The following is a 20,099-nucleotide window of genomic DNA, read 5'->3' as shown; positions in this document are numbered from 1 at the left end:
AAAAGGTGGCAGCAAATTAATAAGAGTATATTTTGGAAAAGGTGGCAGCTAATTAATAGGAGAATATTTTGGAAAAGGTGGCAGCTAATTAATAGGAGAATATTTTGGAAAAGGTGGCAGCTAATTATTAGGAGGATATTTTGGAAAAGGTGGTAGGTAATTAATAGGAGAATATTTTGGAAAAGGTGGCAGCTAATTAATTGGAGAATATTTTGGAAAAGGTGGCAGCTAATTAATAGGAGAATATTTTGGAAAAGGTGGCAGCAAATAAATAAGAGTATATTTTGGAAAAGGTGGCAGCTAATTAATAGGAGAATATTTTGGAAAAGGTGGCAGCTAATTAATAGGAGAATATTTTGGAAAAGGTGGCAGCAAATTAATAGGAGAATATTTTGGAAAAGGTGGCAGCTTCAAAACACTCGCAATTATTGTAATAAAAATATACTAATTAAGTACAATAATGTTTAATATAATGTATAAATACTGAAATAAAGAGAAATATTATCGCACACTTAATGAAATCAGACACAAACTCATTAAAGTTAGTTAAGTGTTTTTGTCCTGAATTTATCATATTCGGTTAATTATATTACCGATTAAAATCTTCATTGTCCGAGTCTCTGTTTATGATTTTGAAACGCCGCGTGATTGGTTGGTGAAAATTGTGCGTGTTACTCAAACGATAAATTTAAGGGGTCACCCCTAAAACATTCCGATTAAAAAACCTTGTAAACTGTGTCCTTTAGGGTGGCAACATGGCGATAGAAGTTACATTTCCGATGCTCAAAATATACAAAATGTAGTTGAATGTTTTCTTACGAAAACCTAGTTGTTTTTCGCAAAAATGAAACCTGCAATTTTGTTATGAATTTATGGCCTTAGCCTGGATGATTATTGTTCTTGCCGAGATAATTAAAATTGCGTCATGGATGGGTGAGTGGAGTCTAAAACTCTAGACCATGGGCATTGCTCGACGCACGCATTCGATGGAGAACTTTGCGATACATCTAAACATACATACATCATTCAGAGATATTACGATAACCAGACTGCTGGAAATTCTACTGTCAACGAAACTCTTCACTATTGCCTAAAGATGAACAGCAAGTACTTCTCAACCCTTTGCGTTGTTTTGTTGCTGGTGTTAGCAATGGGAGCATCCAATGCCGAAAATGGTACGTTTCACTAAATTTATATAGAATCTGTAGTATCCTGCATGAGAGTATTCAATTTAATTGCATTTAAAATCGAAAACGTGAATTCAATCTAGGATGACCACTGAAATTTCTAAATTAATTTAAAATTATGGTAGAATATAGAAATTACCATGAAATTATGGGACGATATAGGAATTACCATGAAATTATGGGACCATATAGGAATTACCATGAAATTATGGGAAAATAGGAAGAAAGTAAAAATATTGGAGAAAATAGGAAGGGCTTAAAAATATAGGGAAACAATAGGAAATTTAGAAGAGTGGTCACCCTCGGAGGTTGAGAAATTACTAATAAATCATAAATAAATTGCGAGTAAATCCCATTACTTATGAAAAAAATATATAATAAACCAACTTAGCATCGAAATTCATATTAATCATCGATCATGACTCTCAAATATATTGAAAATACCATTAACTAAAACCATTAAAAATATATAAATAATCTCCTAAATTTAACTAGATATAAAATCTGCAAAACGATTTTTCTAAATTGTTCTTTCTTCTCTGTAGTTGCGAATAATGAGAAATCACCGACAATGAAATTACTGCGCTCTAAAAGATCCGAACTTCGATCAAAGAATTTCTGACTAGGGTTCGAAAATTACGGTAATTTTGGAAAATGGTAAATTACGCCGTACCATTCACGGTAATTTACGAAATTCAAAAATTATATTATGTTGATCGTTTATAAGCTAAATAATGAAAAATATCACTTGAACACAGCTATTATTTTTATAGCATATCGTACAGTACATTATTTAAACACCGAGTTTTGATGTTTGCAGCCCCAAAATACTTTTGAACAGTAACATCCACTTGCTTTTTCTTACCAATTTTGCGAATTATTGCTATTTTACGATTTTAGAACAAAATTCTAGAGAAGGGCCGAAACCAGTTTAAACTGATACCGATATATCGGTTTAGTCAAATTTCGGTACCGATATTGGTATTGGCCCATCTCTAGAAATTTCTAGCAACTACAGCTTTCCAGCTGACGTAAACGAACTCGACAACAAGAATAGACGAGAAAATCAATTTTCATTTCCTTTATAATAATAATGAAATGAAATGAAATGAAATACATTTTTATTGTGCATAAAAAAAAGCTACATGAAGCTCACGAGATTATACACACTTGTCACAAAATCCATAATAGCTCAAATTTTATAATAGGTACGAATTGGTTGGTTTTATCGTTCTAAAAACATAGCTTAATTATGTGCCGAAATTGTAAAATCCAATTAATTATTTAAATATTAAAGTATGATTGCTTTTAAGAGTTTTAAATCTGTACAGTATATGTCAAATTTCTCCTGAAAGAGATTACATGTCCTTTGCATACGTAAGATAGGGTTGAGCTGAAACTTTGAGGGATAAAACGTAGTACACCTACGTAGATTGGAAGGGACAATAATAATAATAATAATAATAATAATAATAATAATAATGAAATGAAATAGATTTGAATGTCTATATAAAAAACTATACAAGTAGTTCACGAGAATATAGACAGACATATAAAAGCAAATACAATAATTACAGAAAATACACTTTTTACATATATACATGGGATTGAGATTATCATCATACTAGCGTATATTTTTAATTGGTACGGAAAATATATCTATTGTTTGGGAATATTTATTATACGTATTCTGAATGCGATTAATTGGATTAAGAACTTTCATAGGTACATAAAATGTCACGGTATAACGGAGAGAATTTGGAATTAAAAAGTTTAGTTTTGCGACTAAGTCGCTTAATTTTATTATTAATTAATTTAGATAGAAATTTAATATCATTTATTTCAAGTAAGTGGGCTAAAGATGGAAGGCCAAGACTAATCAGTAACAATTGATAATTATAAGTGAGATTTCGCAAGAAGAACGTATGGGCGTGTAATATAAATTTCCGTTGAACCGATTCTATTCTTTGTCGTAAATAGGAACTACAGCCACTCCATGCCAATGAACCGTAAACAAGTCGCGATCGTACTAGACTGAGGTAGAGCAGTTTAAAATGTTTTAACGATCTTAGAGACCGACATAGTTTTAAGGACACGCCTAGAGTTCGGCGACAGCGATTAACTGTAATCGTCACTTGCTCGCGAAAAAGCAAGGCACGATCAAAAATAACACCTAGATCATTTACCTGAAATTTCTGGGGGATAGTTGTATTTGCAATGGTGTATGTATTGCAGATTTCTCTGCCCACTCTCCTCGTGAAGGTTACCTGAGTCGATTTGGTAGGGCTAATTGGCAAGTTATTGGCGTCACACCATGAAGCAATAGCGTGCAAATCACTTTGGAGTTTAGTGCAATCTTGGCGAGAGTTAATAGATTTACAGATTTTAAGGTCATCCGCGAACGCGATTAGCATGGAGGATTTTACTGAATATTGTAGATCGTATATATATATGTTGAACAATAAAGGGCCCAAGGATGAACCCTGTGGTACACCGCATGTTATAGGGTAAGTAAAAGAGCTTAAGGCACCATTACATTTTATCATGTTTGTAATAATAATAATAATAATAATAATAATAATAATAATAATAATAATAATGAAATGAAATGAAATAGATTTTTAATGTCTATATAAAAAACTATACAAGTAGTTCACGAGAATATAGACAGACATCATAGGATAGCAATACAATAATTACAGAAAATACACTTTTTACATATATACATGGGATTGAGATTAACTTTGTACTAGCGTATATTTTTAATCGGTACGGAAAATATATCTATTGTCTGGGAATATTTATTATACGTATTCTGAATTCGAGTAATTGGATTAAGACCTTTCATTGGTACATAAAAAGTCACGGTATGACGGAGAGAATTCGGAATTAAAAAGTTAAGTTTTGCGAGTAAGTCGCTTAATTTAATCTTATTATTAATTAATTTTGAAAGAAATTTAATATCAATAATTTCAAGTAAGTGGGCTAGAGATGGAAGGCCAAGCCTTATTAGTAACAATTGATAATCGTAAGCGAGATTTCGCAAGAAGAACGTATGGGTGTATAATATAAATTTCCGTTGAACCGATTCTACTCTTTGTCGTAAATAGGAACTACAGCCACTCCATGCCAATGAACCGTAAACAAGTCGAGAATGTACTAGACTGAGGTAGAGCAGTTTAAAATGTTTTAACGATCTTAGAGACCGACATAATAATAATAATAATAATAGTGTTTATTACGTGCAAATAAACGGTACATGTATATGACCTACAAGTATTTACACGGGGATGAGGTAATAAGTTAGGGGTGAAGGGTATATTTTAGAATAATTATTTAGAAATAATGTAAAAATATGTCATAGGATAAAATATAAACATAAGATAAAAATATAAACATACGATAAAAATAAGTTAAAAATATAAGTCGGAATATGAAAATACATAAGAATAAATGTCGCGAGGTAAAAACAGAAGTCCTAAGATAAAAATTAGAGTTATAGGGTTATATACAAATATCTTTCAGGGAGGGTTTTGCTTTGTCAAAAATGTCTATATGAGATCCATAAATATTATAGTTTTTCATCATTCTGCTCATTGGCTCTAGTGAAGTTATGTTGGGTTTCAATAATCTGTCGCTTCTGAGGCGAGTTTTCAGGTTGGGAGCATGGAACTTGATTTGTTCTAACAACATGGAGCAGTCTATAAAATTTCCATTTAGCTTTTGCAGGAATATGATGTCTAATTTAATTAGGGTTTTACTGATGGTATCTAGTTTTAATTTACTTTGGGTTGTCTTATGTGTATCTTTCGGCAAAAAGTAGTATTTGTAGTAATTCAGGAATTTATTCTGTACCCGTTCTAGTTTGGATAGTTGATATTCACTGCAGCCGCTATAAACCAGGCCTCCAAATATTAATTTTGGTTTGACCAGAGTTAGATAAAGTTTTACAAAGCAAGTTGGTGAATTTATATCTTTTGCAATTTTGAGACTTAGGCCTAGCTTTTGATAACAATCAGCTAAGGTATGTTTAATATGTGCGATAAAATTTAGTTTTTCATCAAATATGACTCCTAAGTCTCTTATGGTTTGGACTCTGATAAGGGTTTCTCCATTTAGTTTATAATTATATGCAATTTTAGATTTTTTTCTAGTAAATGACATTATAAAGGTTTTATCATTATTTATGGGAATATTGTTTTGGGTGCACCAGTTGTTAAGATTAATGAGATCGGTTTCAAGTTTTTCGCAGTCTGAGTCCGTCGATACAGAGTTCCCAAGTTTAGTATCATCGGCAAATTGGAGGATTTTAGAGTGGTTAATAAACGAGGGTGCGTCAGCTGTATAAATATTAAATAATAGCGGGCCAAGGGATGACCCTTGTGGAACGCCACAAGTTACATTGTACGTGACATTTGTTTTTTCCCCATTAATTTTGAGGGTATTTTTACGGTTACTTAAGTAGTTTTTAGTCCACTCAAGCAGTTTACCCGATAATCCATAGTGTTGTAGTTTTTGGATAAGTATCTTGTGGGATACCCGATCGAACGCTTTAGATAGGTCGACATATATAATGTCAACCTGTCCTCTATTTTCCGCAATGGGTGCAATGTATTGCAGTGTGCTTATAAGATTTGTCTCAACGGATCTTCCTTTTACAAAACCGTGTTGGCTTTCCGGAAGATTTACTTTAAACCATGAATATAGTTTAGCACTCATAATCATATCAAAAAGCATGCTTAAGCTGTTCAGTAGAGAAATTGGTCGATAATTGGAAGGATCTCCTTGATGCCCTTTTTTAAATATTGGTGTTACCAGTGCCTCCTTCCACGCTGAAGGGAAGAGACCTTGCTCCAAAGAGAGATTATATACTCTGGCAAGTATTGGGGACAGAAGATCGCTACAGCCTTTAATAATTATATTGGGAATTCCATCAACACCAGAGGACAACTTGGGTTTTAGTTTCTTGATTGTACTTCTAATCTCATCTTCTGTTATTTTGGTGTAGAAAAATTCCCGTTGAATGCATTTTGGAGAGAATTCGAGGTCGTTTGAAGTGTCATTTGCGATATTGGAGAAAATTTCTCGAAACTCAGTGGCTATTTCAAGGTTATTTATTAGGAGTTTGTCTCCTTTCTTCAGAGTGATATTTTTTTTCTGCTCTTTCGATTTTTTATTTACATAGGTCCAGAATGTTTTTGGGTCCTTTTTTATACTACTGCATATTATTGAGGAATAATCTAGCTTATCGCGTTTTAATAAATCTTTTACGGTTTGCCTGGTATCTTTGTATTTCTGTAGATCATTGGAGTTTTTTGTTCTTTTAAATTTTTTGTGGTAGTATATTTTATTTTTTAGACTCTTGATAAGATCACGGGAGAACCAGTTAGGGTATCTTTTTTTGAGTATGTTTTTCGGTTTGGTATATGTAGGAATACATTCGTTCATGGCCTTTTGTATGTTACCAGTTATAAATTGTACTGCAAATTCTAGATCGTTAGATGTTTTGATGGGGTCCCAATTAATTGTCTTGATAGTTTTGTAAAGCCTTAGGTAGTCTCCTTTTTTGTAATTAAGGCTGGTAAATACATTTTCGTCTAAATTTTGGTCTTTAAGGCCATTTGTTTCATATTCCACTAAGAAAGTAGGATGGAAGTTATCTATTGGGACTAAGGGATTTGTCACTATATTTGTTCTACATTTATGATTGTTGGTGAGGCAGAGATCAAGTATGTCATTTTTGTAGTTCTTTGATTGTGTTTATCTGTTTAAGATTGTTAAGATTTGATAGTTCGAAAATATGTTGAGCTTTTTTCTTAGTATAACAATTACAGTGTTCCAAGCTCCATTGATTCCACTCTACACGTGGAAGATTGAAATCTCCTAGCAGAATGATGTCGCCCTTAAATTTTAGCAAATTATTCTTAAGGGTAATATTCAATAGTTCGTAAGATGTAATGGGTGTCTGTGGTGGGAGGTAGATGCAGCCCAGCAAGAGGTTTTTATATTTGTTAAGTCGAGTTTCAATCCAAACTGCTTCAAAATGGCATTCGAGGTCAGGTCTCCGGACTACCTTAAAGTTGTTCTTTATAGCAATTAAAGTTCCACCACCGCGAAGATGTGACGTACGGTCAGTGCGGAACACGGTGTAATTGTTGTGAAAATAGTCGATACTACAATGGCTATTGTTTAACCAGGTTTCGGTTAGGCATATGATATCTAGATCGGTTTCTATCAGGTTGTCAAAGAATGTATTCGCTTTACTACGTAGGCCTCTTGTGTTCTGGTAGTATATATTTACTAGCTTATGTTGTCTAGGCATGATCTTCTTCAGAGCTGTTACTTATATTTTCAATCCTAACATGGGCTTCTTGATGGTTGCTCTTGTATTTCTGATTTTCATGTAAGGGGCCTCTAAATTCTGTTATTAAACAATTTTCTGGAAAATTTCCGGGATCGCTTAGCTGGTCAAATTCCTCGTCACTAGAGGTGACGTAGAATGAGGAGTAGTGACCCTTTATCCGTGTATTCAGACGTATGCATTCTATGGTTTTTAAGTCGTTTTCGAATTCTTAAAAACCATAGAATGCATACGTCTGAATACACGGATAAAGGGTCACTACTCCTCATTCTACGTCACATAGTTTTAAGGAAACGCCTAAAGTTCGGCGACAGCGATTAACTGTAATCGCCACTTGCTCGCGAAAAAGCAAGGCACGATCAAAAATAACGCCAAGATCATTCACCTGTAATTTCTGAGGGATAGTAGTATTTGCAATGGTGTATGTATTACAGATTTCTCTGCCCACTCTCCTCGTGAAGGTTACCTGAGTCGATTTGGTAGGGTTAATTGGCAGGTTATTGGCGTAATAATAATAATAATAATAATGAATGAAATTGATTTTTATTGTGCATAAAAAAAACTATACAAGTAGTTCACTAGATTATGCACAGTAGAGTGTTGAATACAATTACAGGATATTTACATTTTTACATAATAATTACAAAAACTATGTTGGCTAACAGATTTGTTTAAGTTTCATTGAAAAGATATCGAACTGGTTAGAAAAATTGTTATAAGTTTTTTGCATACGATAGATTGGATTTAGATCTTTACAAGGCACATGAAAAGTTACGTTTTTACGAAGACGAAGGGGAACCAAAAAGTTTAGTTTAGCAAGTAGCTCACTCAATGTAATTTGATCATGAATTAATTTATGTAGGAATTTAATGTCTATCATTGATAAGTGATAGTCTATGGACGGAAGGCCCAAGTGATTTAATAAATTAAGAGAGTCGTAATCTAGATTACGCAAGAAGAATGTATGGACATATGAAACAAATTTACGCTGAACGGCCTCTATGCATTTCCGTAGGTAAGTACTACAGCCACTCCAAGCTATCGAACCGTATACAAGACGTGAGCGGACAAGACTGAGGTAGAGCAGTCGGAAGTGTTTAAGGGATTTGAGGGGCCTACATAGTTTTAAAGCCACTCCCAATGTCCTACGGCAACGATTTACGGTACAGGTTACCTGCTCCCGAAAAAGCAAGGCACTGTCGAATATAACACCGAGGTCGGTTACCCTTAACACTCGAGGAATGGGAGAGTTCCCAACCTTATAAGGAAAGCATATTTTTCTACCTATGCGCCTAGTGAAAGCGACCTGTTGGGACTTAGTAGGATTGACAGGCAAATTATTCCTGTCGCACCACGCCGTTATTACGTTTAAATCAGCTTGGAGAGCCGCGCAGTCATCAGAGGAATTAATTATTTTACAGACCTTATGGTCATCCGCAAAGGCTATTAATTTTGAGTATTTAATTAAATATTGCAATTCGTATACGTATAAGTTAAATAACAAAGGGCCAAGAGATGAACCCTGTGGAACCCCGCAATTGACCTTGTACTCAACGGAGGTGAGTACACCATTACACTTAATACGGTTAATTCTTTGGTGTAAATAGGAACTAAACCAACCAAGAAGCTCACCGCCAACACCCAATATGCGCATTTTATCCAGTAAATAGTCATGGGAAACACGATCAAAAGCCTTGGCCAAGTCGAGATATATGACATCGACTTGACCACGACTTTCGACCTCCGGTGCCACGTAGTCCATGAATGCCGCATGGTTCGTGTCAACACTCCTCCCCGGTACGAAACCATGCTGACAATCATTTGGAAAGGTATTAAACCACTCCTGTAATTTAGTATGTACAAGCATATCGAATAGCTTGGAAAGTGTGGATAATAAAGATATGGGACGATAATTTTTAACGTCACAAGCTGCGCCAGATTTAAATACAGGGGTAACCGCCGCTTCTTTCCAAATGGTAGGGAATGTCTGTTTCGTGATAGATAAGTTATAAATATGGGCAAGCGGCTGTAGTAAGAGGTCATGGCAACCTTTTAAAATAAAGGCTGGTATACCATCCGTGCCGGTGGACTTTTTGTTGGGGAGTTTGGTAATAGCACTATTAATGTCGTTATGCGTGAAAAACATGGAGGATAATGCGTTATGCCTGATAGAAGATGAGTCATAATCATAGCGACTATTGAATGGAGTACTATTTACTGATATTCGAGAGAAATGGTCCCCGAAATGAGATGCAAGCAACTCAGGATCAGTTACCATTTCCTTGTCAATTTTCAGGGAGATGCGATGGGAAACATCTTTGATGTTACCGTTAACAAAGTTCCAGAATTTCTTAGGATGAGTTAGTGCGTCACGACAGACACGTTTACCCTCGAAGTTTTTATCACGCTTTGAAAATTGTCTTACTAGTGCCCGTTGTTTTTTATAGTTAATAAAATCAGGCAGGAAGGCTGTACGCTTATATTTCTTAAAGTAGTATTTCTTGCGACAAATGGCAGAACGCAACTCAGAAGAGTACCATTTCGGAAATGAAGAGGTTCGATTACCGACCTGGATAGGTATGGCAGCATCCATAGCGCGCTTAATATAGAGTGTCAACAATTTAGCGCAATTATTAACATCTTGGCAATTTAATATGGTTAGCCAATCGCAGTCGCGCAAGGTATTGTAGAGGTGAAAATAGTTCCCATTCATGAATTTATATGATGAGTTCAGTATGAGGGGTGGTGGACACGAGGGAATCGGATAATTAACTAGAAAGGGAGGATGATAGGCATCCGGGTTAACATAAGGTTCACTTAAAGATAAAATATCTAAGTCATTAACATTAGCTAAGCATAAGTCCAAAACATTATCACAAGAGTTTCTTAAGTCATTAAATTGCCTAAGATTATAGAAATAACATATCTCGAAAATATGACGCGCTTTTTTAGTAGTAAGGGTGGTGCAGCCCAGAGTGTCATTAGTGGTCCAGTGCACACCTGGTAAATTAAAATCACCAAGGAGTAATAAATTGGTGTCCTGGTCAGGTAAGTCTTTGAGAAGGCGTTGTTTAAACGTATAATAAATGGTGTCATTGGAAGAAGGGGGAAAATAGACAGCGCCGATTAAGAGGGACTCGTCGGAACGCAACTTAACTTGTGCAAAGACGCATTCCGCGACGCCCTCAAGATCATGCCGCCTAATACTAACGATTGATTTCTTAATAGCAATTAGAGCGCCACCACCCCTAACATCCTTATAATCAATATCTGGTCTATCAGCTCTATATACAAGGTAAGTATCCGGAAAATAGTTCGAATTAAAGTGTTCATTGTTAAACCATGTTTCCGTAAGACAAATAATGTCAATAATAATAAAAATAATAATAATAATAATAAAAATAATAATAATAATAATAATAATAATAATAATAAAAATAATAATAATAATAATAATAAAAATAAAAATAAAAATAAAAATAAAAATAAAAATAAAAATAAAAATAAAAATAAAAATAAAAATAATAATAATAAAAATAATAATAATAATAATAATAATAATAATAATAATAATAATAATAATAATAATAATAATAATAATAATAATAATAATAATAATAATAATAATAATAATAATAATAATAATAATAATAATAATAATAATAATAATAATAATAATAATAATAATAATAATAAAAATAATAATAATAATAATAATAATAATAATAATAATAATAATAATAATAATAATAATAATAATAATAATAATAATAATAATAATAATAATAATAATAATAATAATAATAATAATAATAATAATAATAATAATAATAATAATAATAATAATAATAATAATAATAATAATAATAATAATAATAATAATAATAATAATAATAATAATAATAATAATAATAATAATAATAATAATAATAATAATAATAATAATAATAATAATAATAATAATAATAATAATAATAATAATAATAATAATAATAATAATAATAATAATAATAATAATAATAATAATAATAATAATAATAATAATAATAATAATAATAATAATAATAATAATAATAATAATAATAATAATAATAATAATAATAATAATAATAATAATAATAATAATAATAATAATAATAATAATAATAATAATAATAATAATAATAATAATAATAATAATAATAATAATAATAATAATAATAATAATAATAATAATAATAATAATAATAATAATAATAATAATAATAATAATAATAATAATAATAATAATAATAATAATAATAATAATAATAATAATAATAATAATAATAATAATAATAATAATAATAATAATAATAATAATAATAATAATAATAATAATAATAATAATAATAATAATAATAATAATAATAATAATAATAATAATAATAATAATAATAATAATAATAATAATAATAATAATAATAATAATAATAATAATAATAATAATAATAATAATAATAATAATAATAATAATAATAATAATAATAATAATAATAATAATAATAATAATAATAATAATAATAATAATAATAATAATAATAATAATAATAATAATAATAATAATAATAATAATAATAATAATAATAATAATAATAATAATAATAATAATAATAATAATAATAATAATAATAATAATAATAATAATAATAATAATAATAATAATAATAATAATAATAATAATAATAATAATAATAATAATAATAATAATAATAATAATAATAATAATAATAATAATAATAATAATAATAATAATAATAATAATAATAATAATAATAATAATAATAATAATAATAATAATAATAATAATAATAATAATAATAATAATAATAATAATAATAATAATAATAATAATAATAATAATAATAATAATAATAATAATAATAATAATAATAATAATAATAATAATAATAATAATAATAATAATAATAATAATAATAATAATAATAATAATAATAATAATAATAATAATAATAATAATAATAATAATAATAATAATAATAATAATAATAATAATAATAATAATAATAATAATAATAATAATAATAATAATAATAATAATAATAATAATAATAATAATAATAATAATAATAATAATAATAATAATAATAATAATAATAATAATAATAATAATAATAATAATAATAATAATAATAATAATAATAATAATAATAATAATAATAATAATAATAATAATAATAATAATAATAATAATAATAATAATAATAATAATAATAATAATAATAATAATAATAATAATAATAATAATAATAATAATAATAATAATAATAATAATAATAATAATAATAATAATAATAATAATAATAATAATAATAATAATAATAATAATAATAATAATAATAATAATAATAATAATAATAATAATAATAATAATAATAATAATAATAATAATAATAATAATAATAATAATAATAATAATAATAATAATAATAATAATAATAATAATAATAATAATAATAATAATAATAATAATAATAATAATAATAATAATAATAATAATAATAATAATAATAATAATAATAATAATAATAATAATAATAATAATAATAATAATAATAATAATAATAATAATAATAATAATAATAATAATAATAATAATAATAATAATAATAATAATAATAATAATAATAATAATAATAATAATAATAATAATAATAATAATAATAATAATAATAATAATAATAATAATAATAATAATAATAATAATAATAATAATAATAATAATAATAATAATAATAATAATAATAATAATAATAATAATAATAATAATAATAATAATAATAATAATAATAATAATAATAATAATAATAATAATAATAATAATAATAATAATAATAATAATAATAATAATAATAATAATAATAATAATAATAATAATAATAATAATAATAATAATAATAATAATAATAATAATAATAATAATAATAATAATAATAATAATAATAATAATAATAATAATAATAATAATAATAATAATAATAATAATAATAATAATAATAATAATAATAATAATAATAATAATAATAATAATAATAATAATAATAATAATAATAATAATAATAATAATAATAATAATAATAATAATAATAATAATAATAATAATAATAATAATAATAATAATAATAATAATAATAATAATAATAATAATAATAATAATAATAATAATAATAATAATAATAATAATAATAATAATAATAATAATAATAATAATAATAATAATAATAATAATAATAATAATAATAATAATAATAATAATAATAATAATAATAATAATAATAATAATAATAATAATAATAATAATAATAATAATAATAATAATAATAATAATAATAATAATAATAATAATAATAATAATAATAATAATAATAATAATAATAATAATAATAATAATAATAATAATAATAATAATAATAATAATAATAATAATAATAATAATAATAATAATAATAATAATAATAATAATAATAATAATAATAATAATAATAATAATAATAATAATAATAATAATAATAATAATAATAATAATAATAATAATAATAATAATAATAATAATAATAATAATAATAATAATAATAATAATAATAATAATAATAATAATAATAATAATAATAATAATAATAATAATAATAATAATAATAATAATAATAATAATAATAATAATAATAATAATAATAATAATAATAATAATAATAATAATAATAATAATAATAATAATAATAATAATAATAATAATAATAATAATAATAATAATAATAATAATAATAATAATAATAATAATAATAATAATAATAATAATAATAATAATAATAATAATAATAATAATAATAATAATAATAATAATAATAATAATAATAATAATAATAATAATAATAATAATAATAATAATAATAATAATAATAATAATAATAATAATAATAATAATAATAATAATAATAATAATAATAATAATAATAATAATAATAATAATAATAATAATAATAATAATAATAATAATAATAATAATAATAATAATAATAATAATAATAATAATAATAATAATAATAATAATAATAATAATAATAATAATAATAATAATAATAATAATAATAATAATAATAATAATAATAATAATAATAATAATAATAATAATAATAATAATAATAATAATAATAATAATAATAATAATAATAATAATAATAATAATAATAATAATAATAATAATAATAATAATAATAATAATAATAATAATAATAATAATAATAATAATAATAATAATAATAATAATAATAATAATAATAATAATAATAATAATAATAATAATAATAATAATAATAATAATAATAATAATAATAATAATAATAATAATAATAATAATAATAATAATAATAATAATAATAATAATAATAATAATAATAATAATAATAATAATAATAATAATAATAATAATAATAATAATAATAATAATAATAATAATAATAATAATAATAATAATAATAATAATAATAATAATAATAATAATAATAATAATAATAATAATAATAATAATAATAATAATAATAATAATAATAATAATAATAATAATAATAATAATAATAATAATAATAATAATAATAATAATAATAATAATAATAATAATAATAATAATAATAATAATAATAATAATAATAATAATAATAATAATAATAATAATAATAATAATAGCTTTATTTATGGATATTCCTATCAGTTTTCAACTGGTTTACATAGGAGTCCGGTTTAACTTGTAAACGTTAATTAAAATTAAAAGTGATCTCTGATATATTCTAGGATCTTTGTTTTAAAAACAGACATTGAATTAATTTTTTTTATATCGCGAGGGATAGAGTTCCATAATTTTATTCCCCTGGATTTGAGGTTCCGAGAACTATTAGTAGTACGGGTCTGGCAGACATCAATCAAATTTTTCCCACGCTTGCCGTTCGAACTTTTATGACTTACTCATGTCTCATGGGAAGAAATGTGTGCTTGCACGGGTAGAGCAAAATATGGAGCTTTTAGACCGTTTTCCAAGTGAAAGAAATAAAAATTCGGTGGTAAATTACCATCGTGGCAATTTACCAGCGTAAATTACCACGGTAATTACCAGGGTAATTACCGTTTTCGTAATTTACCCGAGAAAATCGTAAATTACAGTTACCGTGTAAATTACCATGGTAATTTACCGATTTAGAACCCTACACTTCAAACCTAATTAATATTAACCGTTTAACGGAGTTAGTAGAAGATAATTTCGGTAATGAAAACGGCTATTGCTCGTGACAACAACATGAGAAGAAAGTAGAAAGGAACGCTGACGCTACTCAGGTCCAAGGCTACTGTGTTTTGTGATGGTCTCTTCCAAATGAACTTTTCAATCGAGTAGTAAAACTTTCCTTTCAGATGTTTGAAAACTTGATAAGATTTAATCAGGGGAAAGGGGTTTCAATGCATGGGAATATTTATTTATCTAAGAACACGCAATTCAACAATGAGGCAGAAACATAACGCTTGGTAGCTTTTTCATCAAATTTACTTCATCATATTAAGTCAAAATAATATAGGTCAGGTTTTATGGAATTTTTCAAGCCATTATTACAACTTAATCTTTTAACTTTTAGAAGAAAATAAAATATCTGCAGTGTGAAAATTAAATTTTTGCAACTTAGCTTGGAATGCATCTATCTTAATTGACTCTTTAACTCTTTTTTGAATAACGATAACATTTTAGATTCCAAAAATAATATATAATGTTCTTATGGCCAATTTACAAGAAATTCAATTATTAATTATTTCGGTAACCTCCAATTGAACTGAGATACCATTGGACAGAATTCCCATTCAACTGATATGCGGCAATGCGTTTCAGAAAAAGCGAAACGTCGGATATCTAGTCACTAGGATTTTCAAATAATCCCACAAATCCGAATGCAGATTTACGTACTAATCCCGTTGAAATTAAACAAATAGTATAATTTTCTTTCTTTTGAGCATGATCAATGTTTAGGGTGGGATCAGGAACGGAAGTAAACCAAATAATAAAAAACTAACCTCAGGAGTATTTTCATACTTTGTTAAAGCTTACCCTTCACGCTCAATAATTTGCGCAAAGAACGTGGGGTCCATTATTTAAGTTACAAAGCATAAAAATACGTTATACAGATTGCCATTCGTGCAATGTTTAAATATAATGCCATAAAATGTTTTTTGGAAATGGAATGGGTATATTTTGCACAATATTTTGCGTAAAAAACTGCAGACATATTTTGAGCGAGGCTTATTTCTCAAAATGTTATTCAATAAATTGAACAAATTTTGCATTAAAATTACATTAAAGTCGGTGTGTTTGATGCTTTATATGTAATGTCTAGACAATAAAATTGTACCCTGTCTATGGACTAAACATCAACTTTTTATTGTGACAAAAATATATTCAATAAATTTGAATAAATCATGTGGAATTTAATCAATAGATTTTTCCAATAAAGTTTTTAGGTTTTTTTTTTCTAAAAATTGGGCATTCAACATCATGATGGATTTTGGAGTATAGCATGAACAATATTGTGAACATCATTAGAAAAAACTACCAATGCAGCGTTGAGAACTTGAGACGGTAACCCTCAAAATTATGTAAAGCTTTTTACACGTTTTTCTGTTATCTATGCACGGCACAACACTATACATGATTGCCTAATTTAGTATGTGAATGCAAGAATGAGGAATTCTTTATATATGCGCAATTGCAATTTCCATGCATTTTCCTAGACATTAAAAACTCTACAAGAATATCCGTGTTTTGCGACTAACAATTTTACTAAAAATTTTAAATGACATTTATTTATTTCGAACTGAGGGGATCGGGTCGATAAGCCAAGTCGGCTTGTGTGCAACCCCCCAAAAGCATAAGGTACATCAAATAAACAAATAAAAATTAGAATAAAAAATAAAAATTCAGGAACTCTTTCGAATCCAATCCGTAACACTTCGACGGAAATGGACGGAACATTCTAATAATAATAGTCAATCAAATTCATATCCTAAATGCCTAATTATTCCCTATACGTGAAAACGTGTATTTAAAATTACGTAACACCTAGTGATTTCGTTTCTTTAGAATATTTCGAAAAAAACTGTAATTCCATTTCATGTTCTAACCCATTTAATCTTCAGCGTTTCAGGGAGTTAGTAGAAGATTATTTCGGTAATAACAACAGCATGAGAAGAAAGTAGAAAGGAACGCTGACGCTACTCAGGTCCAAAGGCTACGGTGCTTTGCGATGGTCTCTTCCACGTGAACTGTTCAATACAGTACTGCAACGCTAGTTTATGATACTTCAAAACTTGCTTTTCGAACATCGGTTCCACCCTGAAACAAAACCGAAATTAATGCTTTTAATAGGTTTAAAATGAAATTGTTACTGACATCAATTGAGCGTTCAATTGTGGTATACTTTGGATCCAGAGGTGTTGAAAATGAAGTGTTTGTAGTCGAGGTTAAAAACTTGTCTCGAAAAGTAAAATCCTCCTTTTCTCACGAAGAACTCTTTATCCGTCTCGCAATCATTTAATAAAAATCCGAAGATAAAATTCATCGAGTATGAGTTTATGATCAGAGCTCTTTCCACCGAAAAAATAACTTGGAACGAATCAATCACTGAAGGATTGTAGAACTTGACCATTTTCTCCTCATCGAACGCTTCTAGCCATTTCTTAGCAACAGGGTCCCGGGCCGCCTGATACAAAGCAATGCCGTCAGAATAATATATAAAGCACTTAACACAAAGAATAATATTCACCCAATCTTTAATATATTTGAAATCGTCTTGATCTATAAATGCAGGCTCAATTCCCGATTTGATCAAGTCCGAGAGAGTGTCGATGCAGTTGTAGCTTTCCGTCAAGAAGTCCGTACACAAGTAACAACCCAAGAAGAATAGTACGAAAGTCACTCCGATAAGCCACGATGAAGCGAGTAGACGACAAGTAATGTGCGGAAGAACAGCAGGAATCGCTACAAAACATGATTATCCTATTCGCTTTAGGTCTAAATAAGGACCCATCTTTCGTAATTAAGGGGGTTATTTGTATCTCCTGTATACGAAGTTGAATTAGTTTTAAATATTAGGGATGGCCTAATTGCTTACGTTCGGCGCACAAGAGTGACGCGTGCACCCAAACATTTTCAAGGGCTTCGTGGGTCATTTTCTTGACAACTTTCTTGGTGGGCACCGATTTGTATTTGTTGGTTACGATGGAGTGAATGACGAGCAAAATTGACAGGAGGGCCAAGGTTAACGGTAATAAAATTCACACCTAAAAGAAACATTATCGAAACTCAAAGAATATTTAATATTGTTATTGACCAAAATTTACTTCGGTGTCCATATTTAAGAAGGACCAGGAATTGGAAGTGTCTGTCACTTGAGGTCTAGACACGATAATCATCTCCTTTATTCCGACGGGCGGACACGGAGTGAAATGGTCCAATCGAGTACGGAAAAATGAACTTGGCTGATTCTGTGCAATAACATGCGATTTCTAAAACCGATAAAAGGGTTAATTACTTATTAAGTAGGTTAATTTTCAGAGTTTTTCAATATTTTCCGTAAAATCGCATAACTTGAAAAAATTTGGTTTATTGTATATATTTTAAAGGTCTTCATCGCTAATAATTTCAAAATCCTACCTGAAAGTTATATAGAAAATTTTATTACAGCTGCCCGTTAGCCATTAACGTTGTGTGGTGAAGTCAGGAAAACGTCTTCATGTACCTTTGGTATAAAGCAATTCATTTCGCGAATTAAGGGAAAATAGGTGCGAATAGTTGATTCTGACTTTTGTAGTAATGCCTCGCATTAGAGACAAAAGACAATTACTCGCGTCTCATAATGAATTCAAAATTAACTTAATTCTTAAAGAATTACAATCTATATAATTGAAAGCCTAGGACTAGTAAAAATGTACCAAATTAATTTTCTTATTTCCCGAGTTACTATTCTGTTTTTGAAAATTTTATAATTTTCTTATGTTTTCTAACACAAATACTGGCATTCAATTTGATTAATCGATTAAAATATCTTGAATAATCGTCGGTAGTATTAGAATCGACTAATATTTCAAGTTTTTCAAAGTTAGTCAAATCTTTTACTCAAAGGAGACACAGAGGGTAGGAGCATTAAGTGAATTCTGTCTCGTTCAATCAAATTACTATTAGCAGGGATAGATTTTTTTTTAAGACGGAATACACTCTAAGAAATTGGGGTGTGCTTTAACACCTTTAAAAGTAGTTTATATGGGTCCAAATTTGACACCGTTACAGGTGTTCATTTACACCCCTGAAAGGGTTTAATAACACTTATTTGAGAAATTGGTGTTAAAGATAAGAATAAAATGGTGCAATAGAGGTGTATTTTAACACCTTTTTAACTCTTATATCGAACTAAAAGTTAATTTTTTACTCTCATATGAGTGTTGTGCAACTCCTTAAAAGGTGTAGAATAGCATATTTCCGAGTTTAA

At 27.1% G+C, this 20,099-nt stretch overlaps 2 protein-coding genes and 1 long non-coding RNA gene across 3 annotated transcripts; all 3 read right to left on the bottom strand.

Annotated features, from left to right (window-relative positions):
* Nucleotides 1–3,147: 3,147 nt before the first annotated feature.
* LOC149620839 (uncharacterized) lies at nucleotides 3,148–7,509 on the bottom strand. Its single transcript, XM_089854619.1, has 4 exons — nucleotides 7,020–7,509; nucleotides 5,727–6,823; nucleotides 3,374–3,670; nucleotides 3,148–3,216 (listed from the first exon to the last, which is right to left on the bottom strand). Exons 1-4 carry the CDS (start codon nucleotides 7,507–7,509, stop codon nucleotides 3,148–3,150), a joined length of 1,953 nt encoding a protein of 650 aa, XP_089710745.1.
* A 304-nt stretch (nucleotides 7,510–7,813) lies between these two features.
* Nucleotides 7,814–16,707, bottom strand: LOC149620838 (uncharacterized). The gene is made up of 3 exons (XM_089854618.1): nucleotides 16,667–16,707; nucleotides 8,723–10,832; nucleotides 7,814–8,014 (listed from the first exon to the last, which is right to left on the bottom strand). The coding sequence occupies exons 1-3, from the start codon at nucleotides 16,705–16,707 to the stop codon at nucleotides 7,814–7,816; spliced, it is 2,352 nt and encodes a 783-aa protein (XP_089710744.1).
* An 819-nt stretch (nucleotides 16,708–17,526) lies between these two features.
* LOC149620837 (uncharacterized) lies at nucleotides 17,527–18,865 on the bottom strand. Its single transcript, XR_016375463.1, has 3 exons — nucleotides 18,378–18,865; nucleotides 18,005–18,314; nucleotides 17,527–17,947 (listed from the first exon to the last, which is right to left on the bottom strand). It is a non-coding gene; the product is annotated as an uncharacterized LOC149620837 (long non-coding RNA).
* Between the last annotated feature and the right edge of the window lie 1,234 nt (nucleotides 18,866–20,099).

This window comes from Phalangium opilio, unplaced genomic scaffold, assembly GCF_054372755.1.
Source record: "Phalangium opilio isolate 3A_F unplaced genomic scaffold, DU_Popi_V2 ptg000209l_1, whole genome shotgun sequence".
In the NCBI taxonomy this organism is placed as follows: Eukaryota; Metazoa; Arthropoda; class Arachnida; order Opiliones; family Phalangiidae; genus Phalangium; species Phalangium opilio.
Note: the sequence above shows the minus strand (reverse complement) of the source record. Positions and strands in the feature narration are given on the sequence as shown.

Excerpts from the sequence above, each read along its gene's own strand:
- LOC149620839 (XM_089854619.1), bottom strand. The coding sequence starts at position 7,509 with ATGCCTAGACAACATAAGCTAGTAAATATATACTACCAGAACACAAGA. Across the intron at positions 3,671-5,726 it reads TATCTAAAGCGTTCGATCGG|GGTTCATCCTTGGGCCCTTT; the intron begins GTATCCCACAAG and ends GGTGTACCACAG. Across the intron at positions 3,217-3,373 it reads CTATCCCCCAGAAATTTCAG|TACGATCGCGACTTGTTTAC; the intron begins GTAAATGATCTA and ends ACCTCAGTCTAG.
- LOC149620838 (XM_089854618.1), bottom strand. The coding sequence starts at position 16,707 with ATGGACCCCACGTTCTTTGCGCAAATTATTGAGCGTGAAGG. Across the intron at positions 10,833-16,666 it reads CAAATTATTGAGCGTGAAGG|AGCTGATAGACCAGATATTG; the intron begins GTAAGCTTTAAC and ends CCTTGTATATAG. Across the intron at positions 8,015-8,722 it reads CCTTGCTTTTTCGGGAGCAG|GTAACCTTCACGAGGAGAGT; the intron begins GTAACCTGTACC and ends AAATCGACTCAG.